The sequence below is a fragment of the Sceloporus occidentalis genome, unplaced genomic scaffold, assembly GCF_023333645.1.
Source record: "Sceloporus occidentalis isolate IW3139 unplaced genomic scaffold, rSceOcc1.0.p SCAF_29, whole genome shotgun sequence".
NCBI lineage: Eukaryota > Metazoa > Chordata > Lepidosauria > Squamata > Phrynosomatidae > Sceloporus > Sceloporus occidentalis.
This window is the reverse complement of record NW_028317009.1, coordinates 9,452,867-9,479,756: the sequence shown is the minus strand read 5'-3', so window position 1 is coordinate 9,479,756 and position 26,890 is coordinate 9,452,867. Positions and strand designations below refer to the sequence as shown.

At 46.8% G+C, this 26,890-nt stretch overlaps 1 protein-coding gene across 1 annotated transcript; it reads left to right on the top strand.

The window, feature by feature from the left end:
* The first annotated feature begins 1,998 nt into the window (after nucleotides 1-1,998).
* On the top strand, nucleotides 1,999-19,162 carry LOC149299309 (protein C-mannosyl-transferase DPY19L3-like). Its single transcript, XM_089486333.1, has 18 exons — nucleotides 1,999-2,083; nucleotides 2,305-2,429; nucleotides 2,770-2,860; nucleotides 3,314-3,435; nucleotides 4,719-4,864; nucleotides 5,126-5,249; nucleotides 9,052-9,186; nucleotides 9,494-9,625; nucleotides 10,144-10,245; nucleotides 10,568-10,638; nucleotides 10,810-10,968; nucleotides 11,946-12,065; nucleotides 12,545-12,656; nucleotides 13,488-13,544; nucleotides 14,536-14,618; nucleotides 15,443-15,575; nucleotides 18,731-18,889; nucleotides 18,992-19,162. The coding sequence occupies exons 1-18, from the start codon at nucleotides 1,999-2,001 to the stop codon at nucleotides 19,160-19,162; spliced, it is 2,127 nt and encodes a 708-aa protein (XP_089342459.1).
* Nucleotides 19,163-26,890: the final 7,728 nt, after the last annotated feature.

Sequence of the window (26,890 nt, the reverse complement as noted above, 5' to 3'; positions counted from 1 at the left end):
GCTTCATGGGGCAACTACTGGGGCGTTCAGAGAATAATATGATTTATTTACACAATTTATAAACGCAGCTTGGGCCGAGAAGACATTTTAATCCCGCCTCGCGATCTGAGGGGCAGTTTGTGTATTAGGGGCAGGTGGCGGAGGCATGGGGGGGGGGTATATTATAGGACTGGGAGCCATTGATATAATTCTTAGAACTCTCTATTGTCTTCAGCTGTGTTTCTAAACATTATACAGGTTACTGTTTGTAAATATTCCATATAATTATGCTTCAAGCATTCTCAGCTACTGGAAAGGGGTTTGGGACTGGTCATACTGAACAGGGCTACTTGCCAAGTGTACCCCTGGCAGCGCTGGCTTAGTGAGCGGCCTGCGGTTGGGCTATGCAGGTTCCCGGGCACAGGGCCCTGCGTGCGTCCTCCGCCCAGCCCGGTCTGTCTGCCGCGGACTGCCTGCCAACACAGAGTTAGGCCAGGCCGCGGCTTGGGGCCTACATCGGTTGCCAGAGTAACCAAGCGCTGCTTCCGCCGCCCCGACATCGCGCTTCGGGTAGGCCGCAGCCAGCCGCTCGGGAAAACCGGAGCCCCGCCGCGCAGGGAGCCGGAGCCAGGTAATGACACGGGAGTGCAGGCGCGGGAGAGCCGGGGATCCGGGAGGCGCGGGCTGCAGCCCCGGTATTACCGGTAATAGGAGGCCCGGGGTAATGAATGGAGACGGTCCGGCCCCAGGGTAACGGCTGCGGGAATAATCATCATGATCACCGGTAGAGCGCTTCTGCCAGCCCGTTACACCGCATTAATACTCATGCAGTAATAATCATATAATACAGTAATAATAATACAGTAATAACAATCATACAGTAATGCTATAATCATACATTAATAATAATACTCTTACCGTGATAATGATACAGTAATAATTATACAGTATTAATACTCTCACAGTAATGATAATAATAATACAGTAATAATAATCAGTAGACTGCGTCTGCCAGCCCTTTATACAGCAATAATACTCATACAGTAACAATGATACAGCAATAATAATACTTCAGTAATGATACAGTAATAATACGCATTCAGAAACAATAATAATAATTATACAGTAACAATAATGATACGGTAATAATAATACTCATTCAGTAACAATAATGATACAGTAATAATAATACTCATTCAGAAACAATAATAATTATACAGTAACAATAATGATACAGTAATAATAATATTCAGTAATAATAATGATACAGTAATAATACTCATTCAGAAACAATAATAATAATTATTATACAGTAACAATAATGATACAGTAATCATAATAATACTCATTCAGTAACAATAATGATACAGTAATAATACTCATTCAGTAATAATAATGATACAGTAATAATAATACTCATTCAGTAATAATAATGATACAGTAATAATAATAATAATACTCATTCAGAAACAATAATAATAATAATTATACAGTAACAATAATGATACAGTAATAATAATACTCTTTCAGTAATACTAATCATACAATAATAATAATACACAGTGTCTATCCCTATTTTATATGTATATATAATGTATATAGTCACACAGCCATATGTTCGATACCCGTAGAGGTCTCGCTGTGATTCTTCATATATTTATATGACATACATTCTAATTATTATTTATGTCATCATTATACGGTTACTATCATCATTATTACATTAACGGCCGGACAATCCCTGGCACACATTTGCTTTGGCCGCCAATCGGTCCCATGTTCCGTGTGCACAGACGACGTTCGTACACATCCTACACACGCTATGTCCTACACGGGACACACGCTATGTTTAATGGTGGAAGGGGACGGGGAGCGACTCTGAAGAGACCCTGAAGAAGCAGCACTTCACCCGGAGAGTTCCCAGGTATGTTACTAATACATATAGAGACGTGAATCCTCTGATATATCTCCCTCTATAGGAATTAAATTGAAGCATCAAATGCGAGAAGCTTCGCCATAATGACGACGGTGAGACAGAGAAAGCGCGCGGGCGCCGCCGAGTCCAATCACCAGAACGCCAAGCAGGGCGTGAAAGGCATTCCAGGTACGTAGCACGAGCTAGAGCCTCCTGTGTATGCTGTTCACTAATGGAGAATGTAATATCCCCCCTTCCTGCATAGTGAATAAGCCCAAGCGAGAGTGTGTCACCAGTGATGTCATCACACATTGCAGTTCTAGAGTGATGTCACATCTCATACGGTATCCCGTTATAGGGTGAGATGTTCCGTGCTCGTCAGGGTTTTCGTTGTTGCTCTTTCTGTGCAGGTCCGACGTTGTTTCGGATTCTCAGTCATCTTATCGGAGGGACTCTCGCGCTGGCTCTTGGGCTGCTCACCACATACTATGTCTGCACGCTGCACGAAAACGACTTGTGGTTCTCCAGTATTAAGGTAGGACTCGTCTTACCCGTACTGTATGCGTCACTTTCCGATGCAGGTTCTGCCACCTGTGCCAGCGGTGCTTCGCGGAAGGCGTTCTAGATTCACGCATCACAGAGGAAGTAATAGGTATTGTTATAATAGCGAAGGAAACTTCTTGGAATGTGAAAGACGGATGGGGATGGGTTCTAGATGATTCAGACATTAAATACAGAGTCATGTAAGTGTTCCTCCACTCCGCATGCCATGGGGCGTTTATAATAATAATAATACTTTAAGGAGAGAATGCTACCTGCAGTATATCACCCGTTGGAGCTCCTGAAAGTAACAGTCCCTTCTTATGTTTCCCCAGGAAGTGGAGCGGGAGATTTCCTTCAGGACGGAGTGCGGCTTGTATTATTCCTACTACAAACAGATCCTGCGCACCCCATCCATCACACAAGGTGCGGAGTCTTTGCTGGTCACAGATAGATGACACGTTAAGGGTTTTTGTTTACTGTGCAAAATAACATTAGACTATATCCCGCCATAGTCCCGCGGAGTTGAAATCTTTGGAAATTTTCCAACTCTCCCCCCCCCATTCTTTTAATATTTTCTATATTTTTACTTATGCTAACACTAAGTCTGTTCTAAAATGAGCACACGCTCCTGCGTAATGCGGCAGAGCTTCCTGGGGTGAGAGGCCAGAGTCATGGACACGTTAGCATCAGCGACCAGTGGCTAATTGTTATGGTTCATTAAGTTGATGCCCTGCTCTCTCATTATTCTCAGATACCCAGAGGGCAGGTTTTTGGTTACAGTTGAGAGGAGCTGTAAGATTTCATGATGCATAAATCAGAAAGGCTGCCGGTACTAGGGGTCCATTAAGTACAGCATATTATATCATTCTCCCGTAGGTATTACTGATTTGATGTATGACAACAGGACAGAATCCATGAGAACAATTAATATCCTGGAACGGATGAATGTTTACCAAGAGGTTGTCCTCGCTGTGATGTACCGGACCCTGCCCTTCTGGGTAAGTGCGCAGCCATAGTACGAACTGCAAAAATTCCCATTGCCTATTGTCGCTGTAATACCCTTAGGCTGAGAACATATGGAGGTAGATTTGAGTTTGGGAGGGGGGCACTGATGGATTTCTGGGGAGAATCCTTGCCTGCCTGCCTAGCCCCCTCTTAAGCTCATTAGGGGGCACATTGTGACTGGAAAACCCTGTCTGTTCTGCTCTAACCAGACTCTCATGAACTAGCCCGCTATGAGGGCTCCATACGCTAGGAACCGTGGAGATGCCCACCAACAAAAGGAACTGCGTCACTACGGACACCTGTTGTCCCACCACGTCGCTCTTTTGGGGTTACACTATGCTCGTGGTAGGCAACACCATGTGGGCTCATGGTGGTTACGGAGAGAGAGCTCATTTGGGAACCCTGGTTTTATTACAATCTTTAAGACCGGGGTTCACCCTGCTCTGGCCTGGCTATCGCGCAGACTATTCCCGGGGACGTTTTCTGGCAACTTCTCAGGTCCTGAGGTCGGATCATGTCACTTTTGGACCATAACATCCTCGGACCCTGAGCTGTCCATTGGTACCCAGGGATTGATGCCACTCTCTTGGAATCATGCCAAAAATAGTGAGTTTTTGTCGGGGTGGGTATTGCTGGCCATGGAACTGTATGGTGGCGCTGGGCTATCTTGTAGTTGATGGAATTATACTCCTGATCCAGTTACAGTGCCACCGAGGTTCCTGAGAGGCTGTGTTTCCTGCTGTCTTCAACGCTATTTCCACCTGATGATCCAGGTCTTGTATTCCTGGTGACAATGGGCAAAAGGAAGCAACGTTCGGCGGGCACACCCAGTAGGTTGTACGGGTCGGTCCCGTCACTTTGGTGCCACCGGGATGTCCAAATCACCACCAGGACTTACAGACCTGCTGATCGGGGAGATGCAACACTAACAGCGGCAGCTATGGCAGAAGAAATGAGCCGGTGTCGGGAATGGGTAGTAGAGAAGTTCCACAACATACTGCGGAGAAGGTTGGCAATCTACAGAGCCCCTGGTGAAGCAGTCTAGAGGATGGCGAGCGAGATAAAGAGACAGCTCACCCGAGACCCGGATCTACGGAGGAATGCAATGCAGGGAGCTGACGATTACAAGTGGGAAGCTCTGTTGCTGGAATTCAATTAAATTCAAGCCTATGTCGCTACTGCATTTCCTCATTTACAGGGTGTTTATATTTTGTTGTTTTTCAGCCTTTGTTATTAATTTGTATTCTTGTTGTAACAATGTTGCTAAATCTTGCAGAAATACTTGGAGCCGGTTTATTTCTACATTTACACCCTGTTTGGACTGCAGACGGTGCACGTGGTGGCTCTCTATGTAACCAGCTGGCTGCTCAGCGGCACGTGGCTTTCCGGGGCATTAGCAGCGTTATGGTACATTGTTAACAGGTATGTGAGCTGATCCCAAACCCCAACGTTAATTCTCTCTTAGTTTTTGTCGAAGAGGACCTGGGGCTATTTATTTATATGTTTATTCTCCCAGCACATCCATGATTTTGTCTCCAAAGATCTAGTGAATGAGATTTAAAACCAGTAAACCTGCAGCGTTTCTCTCGCCAAACTGTCAGAAGTTTATTAGTGACAATGAGGTGCGTTGCGTGATTGTGTTTCTCTGGATTCACGGCCTGATGTGTTTCTTTTGTTGGACAGGATCGACACGACGAGAGTGGAATTCACAATCCCTCTGCGAGAAAACTGGGCACTGCCATTTTTTGCTGTGCAGATAGCAGGAATTACGTATTTTCTGAAACCGAATTTAACGGCAGCAAAGGAGGTGAGATTAAGACTTGTTCTGTTTTATGCCTGTTTTGTGTGTTTTTTTTCATTCCTGTATCTATAATACATATATTATATGAACAAAAGTACTGGGACACCTGACATTACACCAGTAGAGACTTTGATGACATCGATTTCTAAATACGTAGACATTACTATGAAGTTGGTCCCCCCTTTGCAGCTATAGCGGCTTTCTGTGGGTTAGTATTTGTGAGGTCAGGCACTGATGTTGGATGAGATGCCAAAGGTGTTCAATGGGGGTTGAGGTCAGGGCTTAGTGCGACCGGTCAAGTACTTCTACCCCTAACTCCTCCAACCATGTCTTTACGGACCCTGCTTTGTGCGCTGGGGTGCAGTCATGCCAGAATAGAAAAGGGCCTTCCCCAAACTGTCCCTACAAAGTTGGAAGCAGAGCACTGTCCAAAATGTCTTGGTGTAGTGAAGCATCAGGATTTCCCTGCCATCCTAGGTGACGCTACTGATTGACTCTTCCTCAGTACCTGAGATAGAGAAGGACTCAAACACTTAAAACCCTCTCCCCTCCCAGATAGCCACAGAGTTTTTCCTGCCCTACATCAGGTGCCTCTTCTCAGGCAGTGCGGGTGTTTCACGGGGTCAGGGCGGCTGGCACGCAGTGGTTGTAGAGATGCTCCGGTGTTCCCCGAGCCCAGCGGGATCCATGGCAGCATCCACCATGTCGATCCTCTTACTTCCGGGCGAGAGTGTTACCCACTTTCTGTAGTGCGTTCCTATCCTCGTTTCCGGATGATTTTGAAAACGATGCCGCTGTTGTGTCGTGGAGCTTGATTGCAGATGATTTAAGCGGCTGGGTGAGTAAGATACTGTTGTATTCCGTTCCCGCTGTTTTGTTCTGTATGGTGCTGTTGCATCCTGGATTAACATGTCTGCTCCTGATAACTCGGAGCCCAAGAAAGCTTTACTGAAAACTAAGCATGCAAAATGCTGCCACAAATCCTTATAAGACTCCAGAAAGAAGCGTTGCCCCCCTTGCCTGAAGTCCCTGGCAGACTCCAATGCGACCGGGGGGAAGGAGTTTCTTGCCTGACTGAAAGAGGAGATGCAGTCTATGCCTTTCGTCAGCAAGCTGTCGTCTTTCTGCCTTCGCCTCCCGGCGGTGCATGATCCCACTCTCCTGGTTCACTAGCCGTCCCAGTTTTCGAACTAAGAATTCGATTACCCTGAGGTGGAGGAGGTTTCTTCTGAAGAAGGTGAAGTCCTGGAGGACAGTTCTTTTATTTTTTATTCTTTGACAGATTCTCCTTTCCCAAAGCACCCCGGGACCCTAAGAGCTCGGCATGACGCCACTCCAATTCTGTGGGAGGACGGCTCAAGTTCTTCAGGGACAGCTGGTTCTCCATCACTCCAGACCCCTGGGTGAGGCGCATCATAACAGACAGTTTCTTTTCAGACCTCCAGATCATTTCTTGGTTTCCAACCTTCCTCAGGACCAGGCGAGGCATGCCTTCCTGTTGTCTGCCATCGATCAGTTCGGGGAACTGCAGACACTGGTTCTTGTCCTTCAACCAGAGCAAGGGCAAGGGGTTACATTTCCGGTCTTCCTGGTGCCCAAAGCCTCAGGAAGATTCCGTTTGATTATAGACTTGAGCTTTCTGAACTGCCGGTAATGGCGGCTCACTTCAGGCTTTAAGGGATTTCCGTCATCCCTTACCTAGACGACTGGCTTATCCATGCCCGTTCGGCTCCAGTCCTTCAGTCTCACCTTTTAAGAGTAGACAACACCTTGCAGGAGTTCAGTTTGGATTCTGAATTGGGACAAGTCAAGCACCATTCCCTCTCGGCACGCCATGTTCCTGGGCCTATGTCTGGATTCTCACTCAGGGACGGTCGTTCTTTCACCCTTCAAGATAAGCGACATTTGTTCACTGGTCTGCCAAGTGCTCTCTTCTCACAAGAGCTCTATAAGGACTTGTATGTCTCTGCTGGGCACAGTTCCTCGGTTTCTGGCCCACCCGAGGATTCTCCTCTTCTTCTTTTGCATCGTTGGAACGGGAGCCTGCTCGCCCTCGACAAGGTCACCTGCGTCCCTTCTCATGTCAGAGCTCTCTCACCTGTTGGCTTCGAAGGGACATCCTAGCAGCAGGGAAAATGCGGTCTTTATCGGCCAAGGAAATCCTGGCCACCGACGCAAGCATCAGAGGATGGGGGGCCACTTATCAAGACGGATTCGTTCAAGGCCTCTTGCTGTAAGGCAAGAACATCCTGCTACGCTCCGACAACAACAAGGACGTACCAGGAGCCAGGTTTCTCATATCTCTCCGGATCTCCGTCTGGGTGGAAGCCCGTTCTATTACCCTGACCGCGATTCACTTCAAATGCTCAGTAAACATAGCTCCTGTCCTGGCGAGTAGTCACTGAATCCTGTGGCCTTCGGGTTCATTGTCCTGCAGCGGGGACTGCCCCGTGTCAATCTGATGGCTTCCAGAAACAATGCTCAGTTCCCCATCTTCTTTTCCCTCGATTCATAGGACTGTCCTTTTGGCTGTGGACGCTTTCGCTCAGACCTGGAGTTTCTGGCTCGCCTACGTCTTCCCACCCTTTTCTCTGATCTCTAAAGTTCTGTTGAAGATCAAGAACAACAACGCATCAGTAATTCTGATGGCTCCAAATGGGACTAGACCCATCTGGTATACGGACTTGATCATTCTCAGTTCCCGGACCCCCTGAGACTTCCTGCTCGCAGAGACCTTCTTCATCAGGGCCAGTTTCTCGACCCAAACCCTGGAGAACCTTCCACCTGACGGCCTGGATGTTGAATGGAAGGTTCTGAGAGCTAATGGTTTCTATGTTCCAGTGGCTGACAGTTGGTAATAGGAAAAGGGTTACTTCTCTCAGATGCATTAAGAGCTGGAAGAAGTTTTGCACATGGTGATGTTGGAGAGGTTTTCTTCCTTCCTCTTGTTCCTTCCTCTTGTTCCCCCAGGTTGATTTTTGACTTTTTGCAGGAAGGTTTTGACCGTGGCCTTTAGCCCTCCACGATCAAGGTTCAGATTTCAGCCATCAGTGCTTTGCTGGCATTTGAAATCATCTCGTTACCAGTTGGCATTTTGCTAAAGCCATCGTCCGCTTGCGTCCTCGTCCTGTCACCAAGATGGTTCCCTCGGACCTTAATCTGGTCCTCCGGAGACTCCTGATGCCGCCTTTTGAGTCCCTTTGGTCTGTATACCCCCCTTATTTACCACTCTGCCCCCCAGATATGCCTCATTCCCCCCTATTTGCCAATCTGTCCCCCTGATATGTCTTATACCCCGTGCTCCAGACTCCTTGGTGTCAAGTGGGAGCAGCTGGTGCACGTCTGTGAGATGTGCGCGTACAACTTCTGCCGGGGCTTCTATGACTGAGCACCAGAAGGAGCACCAGCACCAGGACGGTGCTCCAGCACCAGGACGGTGCTCCAGCGGAAGTGTCCGGTAGCAACACAGTATGCGTGTTAGTTTCAGGGGGGCATGAAGCGATACTACACCCTGACGCCAGTAACCCTAGGCTTGCCCCTGTTCTCATGATGGGTGCATGATTGATGGGTGTGACAGTGGGATGGACACAGGGTATGCTGATGGAAGGGTCATAGGGGCCCCAAGATTTCTGATGCCGGCCCCGGAAAAGGAACGTGCAGACGTTGAGGTGCAGGTATGGTGGAGGGCATGGGGAAGCCGTACTGGGAATGGGCGTCCGGATAGTGAGTGCACCGCATGGCCCGCTCCGCTGCTTCATTCCCTGCCTGCTGGTTGATCCACGCTGTTTTATTTCTCCTTTGCTTCCAGAGACTGTCGACTATCGTGGTGTTTGTTTCAACGTTCATCTTCAGCCTCACCTGGCAGTTCAACCAGTTTGTTTTGCTGTTACAAGCAGTGGTGCTGTTCATCGTGGACACGCTAGACCTGGTCCCGTCCACTAAAGTAAGTCCAGGTCATCGGGTCGCTGCTTACGTGATGGGGGGGGGTTAATTTAGCAGGGTGTTATTCATGTAAATTTTTCAGGGCCAGTTTAATTAAATTTGTTTTCTGAGGAGCACCTTATAAAATACAAACGGGGAGAACACGCAGTAAGACAGACTTTAAGAATGTCTGAGAGCGACACCAGCCAGTCAAGAGGTTGTCCCACTCTTTTTCTTTAGATTAATGAAGTCTGTAATTCTAAACTGATATCCCCTACAAACTTGTACTGCCTAGAACCCGGCCCTGATCATTGTTTGCTGCGCTGTAGGTGACCAGACTGTACGTGATCCAGGCCGTCTCCCTTCTCCTGGTCTGCGCCCTGCAGTTTGTCAATACGATGATCCTGGGATCGTTGCTGATCAGCTTCATAGTGTCTGCGATGGTAGCCAGAAGATTTCAGGTAACTCATCGCTAACAAAGCCGTCATAAACATGGGGGGGATGTACACTGTAACGGGTGCACCAAGAGAGCAGTAGGAACTCCCGGAGATCACCCACATGTATCCTCCTGTTGTCCCCGGAATCACTTCCAGCACCAGCCAGCATGCGCACCTTGGAACCCTGCTATGTGTACCCAATAAGTAGACACAACTACCTTGAACTGAGTACAGCAGGAATGGACAGTTTATTGTTGTAAAACATAGACTGATATAGCCAGAGACCTTCATTAACATAAATTAACAGATACATGCATACAACCCAACCTTTAATCCCCAGGCAGCAATCCTACTGATGGGATTAATTAAACAATGGAGTTCCTGCCTGCGCTATCTTTGTGTGACAGCCAGGCTGGAGCCATCTCCGAGTACCTTGGGGCCTTGTATGACGGGTCATTCTGTCACATACACGATGTGGGGAAGAGGAGCCTGGCCTAACTAGGTAATCAAAAAGATAAATTTACGCTTTTCCACGTTTTCAGAGAGGGCTCAGGAACGGGCACCTTCTAAGAAGAATGGGGAATCTCGTCTTCCATGGCGTGTTGGTCCTGTCCCTGACGGGTCTCGTAAATAAGGCTATTAAGGTAAGCGGGCGCAGCGGGGTAGTTTCTGGGGTTCTCTGATATTGTCCTGAAATCGCGGGCTGCCCCCTAAAAGCATTCTGCCGTTTGTTTTATGTTTTGCCAGACGGCAGCCACTAAGGGTTGCGATCGCTTATTTCCTCTGATCACGAGATTAAGTCTACAGAGTCCACGACTCATTTGGGCTCTTTGTGACCTAAGTAAAGAAAGAAAAAGATATTCTTATGCTGAATGTGTGTGTGTTCATTCTCGTTGGTACATGGAGGTGCGCATGAAAGTACATCTTCTTTGTGTCCTTCATGTTTGTCTTTTCTCGTTCCCGCAGAAAATCCTCCATCTGCAATCAGACGAACATATCTTTAAGTTTATTCAAGCAAAGCTGGGCTTCGGAACAAGGTAGATTCACCCCGAGTATGAACTTATAACGTATCTCCTTTATAAGAAGGTTGGATTTATAGAAGGGTGATATTTGGTATTTATACAGGGTCTCAAGGAGACCCCCATGGCTACGAAACCAACTCAGTGCGAGCCCGATCTGACCTGGTATATTATGCTCTCTGTCCTCAGGGATTTTGACGCCAGTCTGTACCTGTGCGAGGAGCCGTTCCGTCTGCTGCCGCTTGATACATTTGAGAGGTTCTCTGACACTCTGATCTTGTACCCTTATATCTTCGTCCTCTTCATCTTAACGATCTCTGCGACAGTCGCCGTGTTTTGCAACCTCAGGTAAGTGATAACCGTCTTGGGTCTCTTTAAATGCTTTGCTCTAGGAATTCTATGGGGGTGATTTTCGCTTCTAAGTACCGTATTTGCTTGATTATAAGACGATGTATTTTTCAGAGCAAATGCTCTGTAAAAAATAACCATCGTCTTATATTCGAGGTCATCTTCTAATCAGACTACAAGACTACAGCGCTGCAGGGGGGCTGGATCCTCCTCTCTGGCGGCCGGTGGAGGTCTGCACGATGCGCACAGACAACCTCCGCTGCTGCGGGCACTTCTGCCGGGGCTTCTGTGACGGAGCACCGGCGTCACCTGACCTTCCGGTGCTCATTCATAGAAGCCCCGGTGGAAGTGCCGGCAGCAGGCTTCCTCACTAGACACCAAGGAATCTGAAGCACGGGGACAAGTCTAGGGATGCACTGGTAATTCGGGGTAGGGTAAGAGTGGCATATGGGGGGTATAAGGGATATCTGGAGGCAGAGTGGCATATAGTGGGTTAAAAGGAATATCAGGGAGGCAGAGTGCCATATAAGGGGGTATAAGGTATATCTGGGGGGCAAATGTGCATAACTGGGGGGCAGGTTGGCAAATAAAAGGAAATAAAAACAAAAAAAAGCATTTTTCTCAATCAAAGTTTTTATTAAATATAAAAATAAATGTTTACATGTGAATTAATATTTACTAGTAAAACTTTTTTCTTATATTCAGGATTTTTCTTTTTTTCCTAAATTAATATTCAAATTGTTTGGGGGGTCGTCTTATGATCGAGCGAGTGCGGTATATAAATATAAAATAGTACGTTATAGTCTATACCATAAAGTATGCCTGTTGTCAGCTAGTAACCATTTAGCTTGCGTTCTCTTTGGTCATTTGTATCCAAGTGGGTCCCCAACGCCGGATGGGAGGCAGGTTTCCTTTTGCCCCTTGACGGTCAGATCGTTTTACTGAAATGCATTCTCTCTCGTATCTGTCATTCACAGTTCCCCAAATTCAACGCAAAACGAAAAAAAGGAAAAAAAAGCGAGTTACGTGAAGCCGGAAGTCGCCTACAATTTAATGCACACCCTTCTGTTTGCGTGTTTGGGCATCAGCACCATGAGGTATTCCGATGATACACTAAAGGTTTTACACAGCTTCAGGCACTTTATAAAATAATAGTAGTAGTTTTTTTTTTTTTTTTTTTTTATTTTGTTTTTTTTGGTTTTGTTGTTTTTATGTATGGATTATATAGTAATTTTATTTATGTTAATTTTATATTATGTTAGAAATTTTGTCCTTGGTTGTTATATGTATATATACTTCTGTGGCATATTTTTCTGTTTGTTTTATTGTCTTAAAAGAAAATGGTAATAAAGATTATATAAAAAAAAATAAAAAAAATAATAGCTTGCCGACAAGACTCCGTCAGCGACGGGACCTGTAAGCTGGTCACACCGGGTACAGGTTTTACCGTAAGCACCCCGGTACTGTAATTCTCGGCATCGCAGGTCCCGGGGGTCTGCCACGGTTTGCTGTATTGTAAGGACAGATGCCGTGATAATAATCATAGCATACAGTAGTAACGGGCTTGTTCTTACAGGATGAAATACCTTTGGACCTCTCACATGTGCGTCTTTGCCTCGTTCGGGCTGGCCAGCGTGGACGTCATGGGAGCGCTGTTGAGATGTTTCAGAGTTTACAGCCCACAAAGGGTTAGTATCCATAAAATGGAACGCTTGGACTTTGCAATGTGTTGCCAGGAAATAATACCCCTACCAGGGCAGCGTCTAGAACAACGCAGGGAACGGACTCCGATATCTCAGACAACCGCAGGGGCATCTGTACACACCGGTGGGGGTATATAGCGCGTAATCAGAATATACGGAAACGCGTCTAACCCCCTGGCACACTGTTAGGGACTTCGGCAGTGCGGATATTCGCCCTGAAGTTTCAGTTTATTGCTTTATCCAGGATTCAAACCTTAGAATGCCGGCTTGTAATTCCAGGCGTATCCACCAGGGGTCAGCGTTCTGTGGCAAAAATAAATTTGTTTTTTTATTTCTTTATGCAAGCATTTAGTTAATAATAAACACGGTATCGTCATGTGGAAGATGTTCACAGTAGACCAAGGGGACAAACTATTCGTCACGACCCTCTAGCTTTATAGACTTGGGCTTATATTTTGGAGATTTAGCTTAAAAGTTCAGCTGGTGAGATCGGCGGCAGCCAGCATCGTGTCTCTCCCTTCTCCTCCTCTACCCTTACAAACTAATCAACAACATCAAGCAAAGTTAGAATATACATTCTCCGGGCTTCTAATAGACATATATTGCTTATTTTATATTGTACACTTAGTTTATATTGTTTTATTTAGTGTACAGACCTGTAACGTGGATACATTTAAAACGTAACCTACCTACGTAAGCCACAGAATCACTCAAGACCAAAAACTGATTAAAATCAAAGTCTTGACTGCAGGATAAACGGGCAGCGCATGATAACTTATTTGACACCTTGGCTGACCTCTAACTCCTATCTTCCAGGCGAACACGCTGAGATACACGCTGTCCGTCATGCTGGTTCTGTACCTGATCTTTAAGGTGAGGAGCCTCTTCTTTCTTCTCTTTGTCCAAAGCGTAATCATTAACCCTTGCACGCCCGTGATTTCCTAACACAAGGGATAATTAAACGATTGCCCTCCTTAATGTAAATCCTGACCAACGTAAGCTGTATCCCTCCATCTGACTGTTTCAAATGAGGTCTGACTGTGAGACTAAGATCCAGATCCCCCGCAGCGCTGCAGGGGACCCGGATCCTCCTGTCTGGTAACCTCAGCTGCTGCCGGCACTTAAACCGGGCATCTATCACCGAGCGCCGGCAAAAGTGCCTGCAGCAGCGGAGGTTGTCTAAGCACATCGCGCAGACCTTCCCCGGCTCCCAGAGAGGAGAATTCCCCGCAGCGCTGCCAGCCAGTAAACGTCTGCTCGATGAACGCAGACAACCCCTGCTACTGCTGGCACTTCCGCCGTAGCTTCTATGTCGCAGCACCGGTGGTACATGACCTTCCATGCTCATAGAAGTTCCGGCTGAACACCCGCTGCCCCACCCCAGACACCAGGGAGTCAGAAGCACTGGTAAGTCGGGGGGGGGGGGGTGTTGTATGGGTGGCATAAGGCTTTTCTGTAGGCAGAGTGCCCCATGATATGCCTTTTAACCCCCTGTATGCCACTCTGCCTCCAGAAATGCTCTTTAACCCCCTATATGCCACTATGCCTCCAGAAATGCCTTATACCACTCCCCTGGTATAGGGGGGTATAAGGCATATTAGGGAGGCAGAGCGGCAAGCCTGGGGGCAGATGTGCATAACTGCGGGGCAGGTTGGCCGATAAAAGGAAATAAAAACAAAAACAATATTTTTCTTAATCATAGCTTTTATTAAATAAAATTCAGTCTTTTTCTTTTTTTCCTTAATTAATATTCAGTTTTTTTTGGGGGGGGGGGGGGGTCGAGCAAATACGGTATTTGAGTGGCATCTGAATCGCGCGAGGATTTAATATTATGTGAACCTGACCGTTTGATGATCTCTTCCAGTTCTGGCCGAGGATAACGGAGGAGCTTTCTGAGCTGAGAGAGTTCTACGACCCGGACACCGTGCAGTTAATGAGCTGGATTAAGTGAGTACCTGGTCATTAGTCCTCGCTTATCGCCCAGAACGTGTCCTTTTTATGATGTGAAAAGTACAGAAGCCGCATCAAACGTGTTCCACCTCTGTGCTGCATTAAAAAGGATTACGGCTTTCCTTCCATCCATCAGATATGCGTTCTTCTGTGTATTTTAAGGAAAACGGCCAAAAACAAGACCCCCAGGTTGGGCAGTTTTCAGATGCAGAATTTTTTAACCCCCAGAAGCCCAGAGACATGACCATCCAGATTTTAGCGGAATTCCTTCCTAAGGTCCTCATAACAAGTATTCTTTACCGGGGTACGGGATGCATGAGCAATGGAGAACTGTAAAAACAAACAAAAAATGCATAGGGAGATCAAACCTGCGCGATTTTAGGCTCTATAATAAGAAGAAATCTTATTATTTTCAGGCCAAACAAACCATCCGTCTCTGATATGAACTAATTATTTTATTAGTGGATTTATGTTACGTCTGGATAATGAACTGGGTGCCAGGGCTGATTTCCTTCGACAGGAATATATCTTTACTTTCTTGGGCATGTTATATATGTAATGAAGAGTTACAGGGTGCCGAGAACTTCACTTTTTGGGGGTCTGGCAGGGGTGGGATCTGCTGCGCCATATACAGAGACCCCCAGTCACCCCCAGAGCAGTTTGTAGTGGGCTCCTTTCTTCACATACCGTTGGAAGTGATTCGGAGATAATATCCCCCCGACCCTCTTTATGTGTTTTTGTATCCTTGTTATAGTTGATTAATAGAAACGGTATATTCCCTGTTTCCAACCGCATGCTAATTAACACTTTGTCTGCCTAAGGTCCAACACCCCTAAGAATGCAGTGTTTGCAGGGAGCATGCAGCTGCTGGCAGGGGTAAAGCTCTGCACCGGGAGAGTGCTGACCAATCACCCCCATTATGAAGACAAGACCCTCCGGGACAGGACGAAGCAGGTACTGGTACTGGGGTCAGTCTGTGTACTTGGGGGATCATTGGGTGATCTTAGTAATAATGTGGCTGTCCGTCTGCCTGGGTATTCCTTTATTTTTCAGTTACACCAGCATTTCTGTACTGGGCACCAGCTTCTTCTGTATTGGGCACCAGTGGTTCTGTATTGGGCACCAGTATTTTTTGTATTGGGCACTAGTATTTTTTGTACTGGGCTCTGGCGTTTCTGTGTTTGGCACCAGCATTTCTGTATTGGGAACCAGTATTTTTTTATTGGGCACCAGTGTTTCTGTACTGGGCACCAGTTTCTTCTGTATTGGGCACCAGTATTTTTTTATTGGGCACCAGCGTTTCTGTACTGGGCACCAGTTTCTTCTGTATTGGGCACCAGTGTTTCTATATTGCGCACCAGCGTTTCTGTACTGGGCACCAGTATTTTTGGCATTGGGCGCTAGTATTTTTTGTACTGGGCGCTAGTATTTTTTGCATTGGGCGCTAGTATTTTTTGTACTGGGCACTAGTATTTTTTGTACTGGGCTCTGGTGTTTCTGTGTTTGGCACCAGTTTTTCTGTATTGGGCGTCAGTGCTTCCCTGCCACCTTAGGTGACGCTACTGATCTGAATGACGTCCAGGGCTTCTGCTCTCTAAATTGTGGCTAGACGAAGCCTTATGTCTAAAAACTTGGGTTGCGGATAATGCCTCTAAACACAGACTGCTTAATATCCCCCTTAAGGGTAAATCCCTGTTCGGTGAAGAACCGGAGTCCCTGTTGGAGAAGACTACAGGGGACAAGCACTGGAAGCCGCAGAGAAAACCAGCTTCCAAGAGAAGGCTTCAGTCCTTTCGGCCATACTTTCCTGGGCAGTCCAGAGGCTATGGTTCCTGATGTCCAGAAAGCGCCCCGGGACCCTAAGAGCTTGGCATGACGCCACTCACATTCCTGTGGGAGGACGGCTCAAGTTCTTCAGGGACAGCTGGTTCTCCATCACTCGAGACCCCTGGGTGAGGCGCATCATAAAAGAAGGGTATCGGTTACAGTTTCTTTTCAGACCTCCAGAGCGTTTACAGGTTTCCCACCATCCTCAGGACCAGGCCCTTGTGTTGTCTGCCATCGATCAGTTCGTAGAACTGCAGGCACTGGTTCCTGTCCCTCAACCGGAGCAAGGACAAGAACTGTCACCTCCGGTATGTCCGATTCCACTCTGGACACCTTATGCCTCCACGACTTCATGGTCTCCACAGACCTGAAAGATGCGTATCTTCACGTTCCTATCATCCATCTCATCAACGGATTCTATGCATAGCCATCTCTCAGGATTCAAGTATACAACTTTTCCAGGTTCACGTCCGTCTGTTTGGTCTGTCAGCAGCTCCCCGGGTCTTCACAAAACTCCTCGCAGTAGTGGCGGCTCACTTCAGGCTTCAAAGGGTTTCTGTCATCCCTTACCTAGACGACTGGCTTATCCATGCCCGTTCGGCTCCTGTTCTTCAGTCTCACCTTTTTAGAGTAGTCAACACCTTGCAGGAGTTCGGTTGGATTCTGAATTGGGACAAGTCAAGCACCATTCCCTCTCGGCACGCCATGTTCCTGGGCCTATGTCTGGATTCTCACTCAGGGACGGTCGTTCTTTCACCCTCCAAGATAGGCGACATTTGTTCACTGGTCTGCCAAGTGCTCTCTTCTCACAAAAGCTCTATAAGGACTTGTATGTCTCTGCTGGGCACAGTTCCTCGGTTTCTGGCCCACCCGAGGATTCTCCTCTTCTTCTTTTGCATCGTTGGAACGGGAGCCTGCTTGCCCTCAACAAGGTCACCTGCGTCCCTTCTCATGTCAGAGCTCTCTCACCTGTTGGCTTCGAAGGGACATCCTAGCAGCAGGGAAAATGTGGTCTTTATCGGCCAAGGAAATCCTGGCCACCGACGCAAGCATCAGAGGATGGGGGGCCACTTATCAAGACGGATTCGTTCAAGGCCTCTGGTCTCCTGCTGTTCGGCTCCTTCCTTCCAACTGCCTGGAGTTGCTTGCGGTGGAAAACGCCTGCGTCATTGGGAACCGCTGCTGTAAGGCAAGAACATACTGCTGCACTCTGACAAACCGGTCGTTAGTGGCGTATATCAACAAGCAAAGAAGTACCAGGGATCCCTTGTCTGCTTCCCATAACTCTCAGGATCTCCTTCTGGTCGGAAGCCCGTTCTACTACCCCGACCGTGATTCACTTCAAGGGCTCATTAAATACTCATGCGGATTTCCTGAGCAGAGCTCCCGTCCTGGGAGGCGAGTGGTCTCTGAATCCTGCAGCCTTCGGGTTCATTGTCCTGGAGTGGGGACTGCCCGATATCGACCTGATGGCTTCCAGGAACAATGCCCAGGTCCCCACCTTCTTTTCCCTCAATCCAAAGAACCGTCCTTTGGCTGTGGACGCTTTCACTCAGATCTAGGCTCACCTACGTCTTTCCACTCTTCTCTGATCTCCAAAGTTTTGCAGAAGATCAAGAACGACCACGCATCAGTAATTCTGATAGCTCCAAACTGGCCAAGGCACACCTGGTATACGGACTTGATCATTCTCAGGACCCCCCTGAGACTTCCTGCTCAGAGAGACCGTCTTCATCAGGGACAGTTTCTCCACCCAAACCCCAAGATCTTCCAGCTGACGGCCTGCATGTTAAACGGAAGATTCTGAGAGCTAAGGGTTTTTATTTCTGTATTTGGCACCAGCGTTTGTGTATCGGGCACCAGCGTTTCTGTATCGGGCACCAGCGTTTGTGTATCGGGCGCCAGCGTTTCTGTATCGGGCACCAGCGTTTGTGTACCGGGCGCCAGCGTTTGTGTATCGGGCGCCAGCGTTTGTGTATCGGGCGCCAGCGTTTGTGTATCGGGCGCCAGCGTTTGTGTATCGGGCACCAGCGTTTGTGTACCGGGCGCCAGCGTTTGTGTATCGGGCGCCAGCGTTTGTGTATCGGGCGCCAGCGTTTGTGTATCGGGCGCCAGCGTTTGTGTATCGGGCGCCAGCGTTTGTGTATCGGGCACCAGCGTTCCTGTACTCGCCTACGTTTGATCTAACATTTGAATAATGTTACTATTAATAATGGAGGGACTTGCTTTCATTCTAATACCGGCCCTTATCATCTAAGTAATCCTCCTCTATATGATCTTAGGTTTACCAGGTCTATGCGAAGAGATCCCCCGCAGACGTTCACAGTATACTGAGATCCTTCGGGACTGACTATGTGATCCTAGAGGACAGTATATGCTATGAAAGACGCCACGGACGGGGCTGCCGCCTGCGTGACTTGTTGGATGTCGATAACGGACACGTAAGAACGATGCTAATAAGAGTGCTTTTGGCTCCTTTTTGTTTGATTTCTCTGTGGTTGTAAAGTGCGGTCACCTTCTCTCCACGGGTTTCTCTGTAACAGATCATGGACGGACCCGGCGATAACGATCCTGATCTGAAGCCCTCCCCTCACCCTCGTTTCTGCGATGAAATTAAGAAAGACCTGGCTTCTTACACCAAGTACTTCACCAGAGTGTTTAAGAACAAAACATTTAATGTCTACAGACTTACGAGACAACCTGTTGTAAAGTAACGCGTGGACCTCGCGTGGAGCAGCGCATGCCCCGGACCCCCGATCCCCGTTTAAACTCTGCAGGGAGGGAAAGGGGTCTTCTGCTGGATCCAAGGTCCTTGGACGTATCTGGGATTCTTTTCCTGCCGTGGCCGGATCTCTTTTTATTGTTTTTTTTATGTGTTTGCGTAGAGAGTGGAGTACCCAGTGAATGTGGACCGTCAGACCTCCAGTATTACGGACACGCCGCAGCCGCCATCTTTTTTTTTGTGGGATTTGAGTGATTTTCCCACCATTCGACATAAGAACATTTGGCAAACCTTTCTTTTTGCCGCTGTGCGTTTCACGAGACATTCCCGGGTAGCAAAGCACGGTTGATGAATTATGATGAACGTTCATGTGATATTTTACAGATCATGAGCATTAACCCTTTGTTCCTGATACATTATGCATTAAATTAAAAGCACGTAAAGGCATTCATTGTATGTTAGTGAACTTATTACCGAAATGTATTAACCATTTATGTACCTGCATACCTCTTGTTTACATATTTTCTGTATTTTTTGTGTATACACTGGATGTAAAGGGTTAGTTACTGACCAGAAATGATGCAGGAGATTTGACCCAATTGGATTAACTCTTTCATAAATGTATAGCAAATTGGAATGCGGGGTGGGCTGCAAGTCTCATCATACACACACACACACACGCACCAGTGTGTGCATTAACCGCATGGTAGCCATTGGCTTGCCCCCGGATCTTAGCTTACTGGTAAACTTTCAAAGGATGATGGGTGTTGTAGTCACAATTGGAAAGTAGGCATTTTTATTCTGATGGCCACAGTGCATTAGAGGTCAGGTTAATTAAGGCAAAATTCTGGTCGCAGGTCCCTTTGAGGACATACACTTCATAGGATTTAGGCTATTTAATATTCCACGTGCTGTTGAAGAGGTTTGGAGAAGCGCCACGATTCCACAGGAGCCCCCCCGAACGCCGCGCGCATCATCAAAAGGGAACCGAAGAGTGCGTCGAGAAATGAGTTTCAGGAGACAAATGTACACCGTTAACCCATTGTGTTATGTGTTATAACAGTATCCATTTTTGTGTTTGTTTACATAATAAATTCTTAAAACTTTTCCCTGTGATCGTTTTTTGGGTATTTATGCAATAATTGCTGGTTTTAACTCCTGTATGCAAGTGTATAGTGTGGCTGCTTCCATCCCCATCGCTGCTGTAGTGTTACAGCGGCTGTGTGTATACCTTCAGGCATCATAACCCCATGGGGAGGAAGAAAGCCCAGTATGAAAGTGTAGTGTTATAGCGGCTGTGTGTGTGTATGTAAGGTTTTAGACCCCGTGATTATGAGTCAGGAGCAGGCAGGCATTATATGTCCATGGGGAGGAAGAAAGCCCAGCTGTCCCGCGGCCTAACAGTTACGTATACCCACCATACACATATAGCAAAGGATCACCGGAGCTGCTTATAAATGTGAACTCCACTCTGTAGGTAGCAACAATGGATATATAAAAAGCTCTCAATGAGAGAGACCGGGAAAACAGAGGAGTGAGTGGGTACTCACTGGATACAAACGTATCACGCTCAATCATGAATGAAAAGAAAGTAGAAAACTCAGCCAGGATAATTCTTTATTTCTGGAAACACCAACAAGTTTCGGTGTGAACAAACGCCCTTATCAAGGGGAAACATGACCCACCATACACAGAAATGCTGGTTCGGGGGCCCCCTTGTATAGAGTGTTATAGTGGCTGTATGTATATGTTAAGGTGTTAGCAGTGCATGTGATTATATTTGAGTCAGGGGCATGAAGGGGGTGTGTCCAGTTGTCTCGTGGCCTAGTGGTTCTGTGTAATGCTGGTGATGCGGGAGATCGCTGGTTCATTTCCCTCTGGAGACTTCTACATAAGTGTTATAAATGGCCACTAAAAAGAAAAAAATAACATATTTTTTTTTTTTTTTTTAAATACGTCTAAAAAGTGAAAGGCTAGGCACCCACCCCGCTCTATCCCCATAATTTCTGATTCAATCACACCTATACGTACACACACACACACGCACACAACTCATACTCTCAAACAGTCGCCAATCATCATGGGGAGTTGAGCCTAAAGCCATCTGCATGGTAGGCAGTGCACCTAGCACTTGCACCACAATTGCAGCAGACTGAACGTGCTCGTCCATAATAGATAAACTCAAATTCACCTACTCTGAAGACTTAGATATACGCGCAGCCGCTATAATAATATATATTTACCAGGAATAGAATCACCATTACGCCACAAGACAACTAGACTTTTTGCTGTTTTGCCATGAAACAAGCTATATATACACATATATTTTACTATATTTTGTACTATTTACCTCTCCATGGACATAAGATGCCTGCCTGCTCCTGACTCACACTGGTACCTCATTTCCTCAATCAAAAGTCTATTTAACCCGGGCGTTTCCCCAGCCTTCCAGCCAGAACTTTGTGTTGGTCCTGTGGAGCAGATGCTCTGGTCTTGAGCTTGACCGGCAAAGGTTTGTGAATTCTGTGATTTTGAAATGAATGCAGCCCTCTAGATCTACCCCCCAGAAGCAGAGATCGTTTCTTTAAGTCTCACATAGTCGGGGTATGCATAGTTTTTTGGTACAAGTTTATTTGCCTGTTTGTTACCTAATGCTGTGAAAGTAATTTCTTTGTTTTACATAAGTTTTTCAGTAGTTTGGTTACTTAAATGGTTAACTTCATACTTTTAGATGCTCTTTCGCAGTATACAGGAGCTCTCAAGGGCCATAATCCTGTTAAAAGCGGTTTTCTATATATATATTTTATTTGAAATGTGTTTGTCAAATATACTTTGAAAATGCAGGGTTTGCCCCCTATTAACACAAGCGGGCCCTCCTCACCTGTGTTTTAAGTCAAATTATGTTACATACGGCTTATACCCTGTCTAGCCATTGTACAGCGCTACTAAATATGATGGCGCTATATAAAACAAATATTGGGGCTGGAACTTACCATGTGCAGCAAAAATGGCCTCATGACGTTTTGGGGTGGTCTCCGATTGTTTCCATGGTTTGTTTTAATTGCCGGCCCCTAACAATGTTTTACTACAAATTGAGGACAAAGAGCCAAATAATCGTTTTACTGAGTTTATTTCAATCTTTAAAGGGTGAAAACAGAAGCGGGAGCTGGGGCTTTGGCACAGGTGAATGCATGCCGGCGGTAAGGCATGAACAGGGGGGGTCACGTGGGTGGGCCGAGTGAGCCCCGTAATGTTAAAATGAAATAAATCCTGTATCCTTATTGGGCCCTCGTAAGGAAATGGAATCCCAGTCCCGGGTGGAGCTCGTTAAATGGAGTCGTTAAAGCTTTGATAGGGGTGCGGTGATCAGACGTTAATTGGAGTCACGCGGGGGTATAAAGGGTAACTAGAGAACTAATGCAAGCTTCTTGTCCCGGCTCTAGGTTTGCAGATCTGTTTGCTGCTGTTCTGGACATCTTCAGACTCGGTCCCAAGGTGAGCGAGGGGATACCACTGGTTAGACTGTAAGCTCTTTGGTCCGCTTTCTCTCCTTTATTTCTGCAGCTTCTCCTGATCAAACCATTGTTGCTTTGGCTGCACAATCCTCAATGTTATCACCGCAAGTCTCTGCCAAAAGCATAGGATGTCTTTCCCGATCATCGCTCTTTCACTGCAGATCCTCGGCGGCCGTGTAAGAGTAGAGTTTAGAGAGAGTCACAAACTTTGGCCCCCACCGTCTCATCTCCTCCTCGTACTCCACGTCCCCCTTGGCTCCGGACGACGCCAGCGTGCTGAGGCTGCCCGCTGGGGAGCCGTCTCCTTCCACGTGATAGACCTTTAAGCTGTCGCATGAAAGCGCTTGCTGGATGTAGGCAGCTTCTTGGAACACGTCGTAGAAGTATCGGCCGAAATCTCCGCTGGTAAAAGAACCGCTCCGCTCCGACGCGTGGAACTTTGACGGCTCCTTCAGGCTGACAGACGTCTCGGAATCGCAGCTTAAGGGACCGTTTCCATGAAGCGCTCCGGTCTTCCTGCAGAAAGCGTGCGCGGCGCTGCTCCGATCACACAGCTGGAGCTCTGTCGCATTGAATGCGTCCTGCAGAGAACATTCACTCGAATTAAAACTGATTGGCAACTCGCTGAGACAGACGAACGAACCAAACGAGCATTCATCCAATTTAACCCGTCCTGCACCAAATCTGTGCTTACCTACTCTGTCCGGAGTCAGAGTAGATAAATGTATTTTCAATGTGGTTAAGGTAATTACGGCGAGAGCGAGAAGGCACCAAGGCCAGCGTGTCTATAAGCCTGCGCATGGGCATGTGATCCTCCGCTTATAATAGCCATCAAAAGGACTTAATGCCTTGGGTTACAAGACAAATACAAGTAGGTAAACCTCCCACCCGCTGCCTAAAATGTCTTGGACCAGGACCATCATTACTCAGTCATGGGTCGGCCCTTTCCATCACTGTACCTGTGACCTCTTGTACGCTCCCAGTTTTTCCTCCCCGGTCCCTTTCCCTCCAATTACTCAATCAATTTATCAACGTTCCAAAGCAGATTTCTTGCATCCAGTATCGGCGCGTTATTATACAGATCTGCAGATATAAAGTTATAATATAAAGACGCAGATATAAAGTTACGATATAAAGAGCCAAATCCTTATCACATTTGTTGCACGAAGTCTGAATTATCCGGGCGATTAAACACGGAACGTCCAGAACACGGCAGAGAACCGAGGGGCATCTAGGGGCGTGCGGGAGGCTTTAAATAACACATAGCAAACAAAAATGGCCGACGGCATTATTACTATTATTATTATTACTTATATACACAATATATACAACGTATCAGCACCAAGAACTTTACACACATGAGAGGGTAACCGGCACGCCGCGGCCCAGCGAGCGAATCAAACCCCAGAACATGGACATAAACTCTGCACAAAGGGTAAACAGCGCCACAGTATTAACCCTCTGTGTGCCACGGCGGCGTGAGGCCCATCGCAAGGCAAACACAATCGTATCGTTAGACATATAAGCGAGCGGCAAACATCTCAGATGCTACATAACAGCATAAAACACAGGGTTTAACCCTTTCGTCCCAGTTTGTATTTTAAAAAAACAAAACTATTTATTGATAAATAAAACCACATGCTTGTCTTGTAAACAAGCCACTCACCGGCCCTCCGTGTCCTTACTGTAACAGTTCAGCCGGAGTCCAAAAAATCCCTCCATGGGGTAGATTTTGGTGTAATAATCCAGACCCCAGAGCTCTGCCGATCTGGAACCAATATTATATTCCAGGGCCTTGGCCTGCTGCTTGATTGAGCAGATAATTCCCCAATTCACCCCAAACAGGCTTTTCTTGGGGGGCAGAAAGTTGACAGCAGCCCCCCCATGCAAACTTGTGGGGTCTTTGGAAATCACTGAACAGCCCAGCAGTCCTGACCCAGGTGGATCAATCAGGGCCGCCCTCTACCTGCAAGATCCACCTCCATTCCTACCAGGAGATCCTGACAGCCTGCGGGGGGCAGACCTCGCAGTAACAATACGTGAATAAACTGTGATATTCATCGGAGGACAGCTACAGGAGCTGTAACAGGGCACCTACCGCAGGGAGAGGGGCAATAATAGTCATTATTATGTATAACGGGGCAATATCTGCACTTTATGCTATAAGATTGGACTATAGCATGTGCTATATAAGGTTTCAGACATGGCGTCTGTTCATCCTCACCCCAGCCTCAGGGGGCACCGGGAAATTAATGGGGTTCATTGTCAACCAACATATTCAATGATGCAATATTAAAAAAAAATAAAAATGATTGTATCGATAACAATAATAATAATATTATTAATAACAATAATAAGAATAGCAAAACTAATAATAATAATAAAATATAACAATACTAACAGTAATAATATGATTAATAAAAATAATAATAGATGCTGGAATGTATTAGGGATATAACACTTTGTGTAATGTATCAACGTCCTCATTACTCGTGCTGCATTTTATTATAGATGAATCATTACAATTGTCTTATTTTTATGACCTCTCAAGTTCTTCTTGACCAGACGGGCTACAGTTCCTTTCATTCAATTGGATGACACCAGCAATAGCCAATAAATCCAGCTACAGACCAAGATCGCAAGCCTCTGTCACCGTCAGCCACAATCTTATACATGACCTCTGTGCTCAGAGAATTATCGGTGAAGACTGGATGGACCGTGATTAACCAATAGAGGGCAAAATGCTTTATTTCACGGGAACCCAAATGGTTAATGCAGCATAAGAATATCTTATGACATCCCAATGTTGTAGACCAACGGCATTGACGCGTTGGCACCTGTGACAGTATATTATCATAATGCTGTAGCAACCTATTCTGCAGCACTGCAGAAAATGCAGGCGATCTGCAATTTGCCTCCGCACACGCAGCGAGAAGACAAGAAAGCTACACTGTGTCTCATCTTCTGTTACTGTAACATCCCGAGAAGATTGTCCCGTGTTCCTCTCCTACTCTACCCACAGATGAGCGCGCCTACGTTCATCCTAGAGAAGACACTCGTGATTAGATGAAGGGACTGGATGTCTTTAAAGGGTTGCAGCAATAATCTTAATTGTCTTGCAGATGTTTCTTCCTTGTAACTATACTGAGGGATGTGCTGGCGTTCTCACCCTGTGACTGCAGAAGACAAACTTCCGGTGTTTTTTTTAAAGTTTTTAGAGGGTGTAAATGTGTTTCTTTGTGAATGCCCTCTGTATCTGTTCTGGCTAGAGGTGTCATCTTCCCAGGGGACCCCTGTGGTGATTCGTGGCCTAAGAGACAAGGACCCCGAGTTATAGGAATTTCATTCCTCTCTTAAGTGGAGGGGTTTCCATCACCTTTACCCCACCATAACTTATTGGCACATCAAAGATGGGACCCAATTCTTGGGGATGGTGTCATATAATCGGTCATATGATCAGAGGGGTGTGTTATTGAAACAGAGTCTGATTTAGGGGCAATGCAGGGACCTCCATGATATACTCTGATCGGAACAACATCATAAGAAACCGTCTGGACTTAAGGACTTAAGGCGAGAGGGGATGCAGAGTGTGGAGATGCAAAGTACAGGCGAGAGGGGATGCAGAGTGTGGAGATGCAAAGTACAGGCGAGAGGGGATGCAGAGTGTGGAGATGCAAAGTACAGGCGAGAGGGGATGCAGAGTGTGTGTGTCTGTGCGCACGAGAGAGAGAGGACGCAGAACATGGGCGAGAGAGGATGCAGAGTGTGAGCAGGGAGACGCAGAGTATGGAGACTCAGAGTGTTTGCGCCGAGGGGACGGGGAGAGTGCGAGGAGGGTCGCCGAGTGTGAGAGCTCCTGAGGAGGGTCGCCAAGTGTGAGAGCTCCTGAGGAGGGACGCAGAGTGTGAGAGCTCCTGAGGAGGGACGCAGAGTGTGAGAGCTCCTGAGGAGGGACGCAGAGTGTGAGAGCTAGTGAGGAGGGACGCCGAGTGTGAGAGCTCCTGAGGAGGGACGCAGAGTTACATAGTATGTCCACACGACGGCGCCAAAGTATAACAAATTCCAACTTAATATTGTTAATGGAACCGTCATGCAAACCAGTGACCAGCAGGGGTCAGCATTTTCATGACATGCAATTATATATGATATATTTGGGCCTTGCTGCCCTCTGGTGGTGATTATTGCACCGAGAGAAGCTTCTGGTA

Coding starts and splice junctions, on each gene's coding strand:
- LOC149299309 (XM_089486333.1), top strand. CDS start 1,999: ATGACGACGGTGAGACAGAGAAAGCGCGCGGGCGCCGCCGAGTCCAAT. Junction 2,861..3,313: donor CACCCCATCCATCACACAAG/GTGCGGAGTCTT, acceptor ATTCTCCCGTAG/GTATTACTGATTTGATGTAT. Junction 10,246..10,567: donor TCGTAAATAAGGCTATTAAG/GTAAGCGGGCGC, acceptor TCGTTCCCGCAG/AAAATCCTCCATCTGCAATC.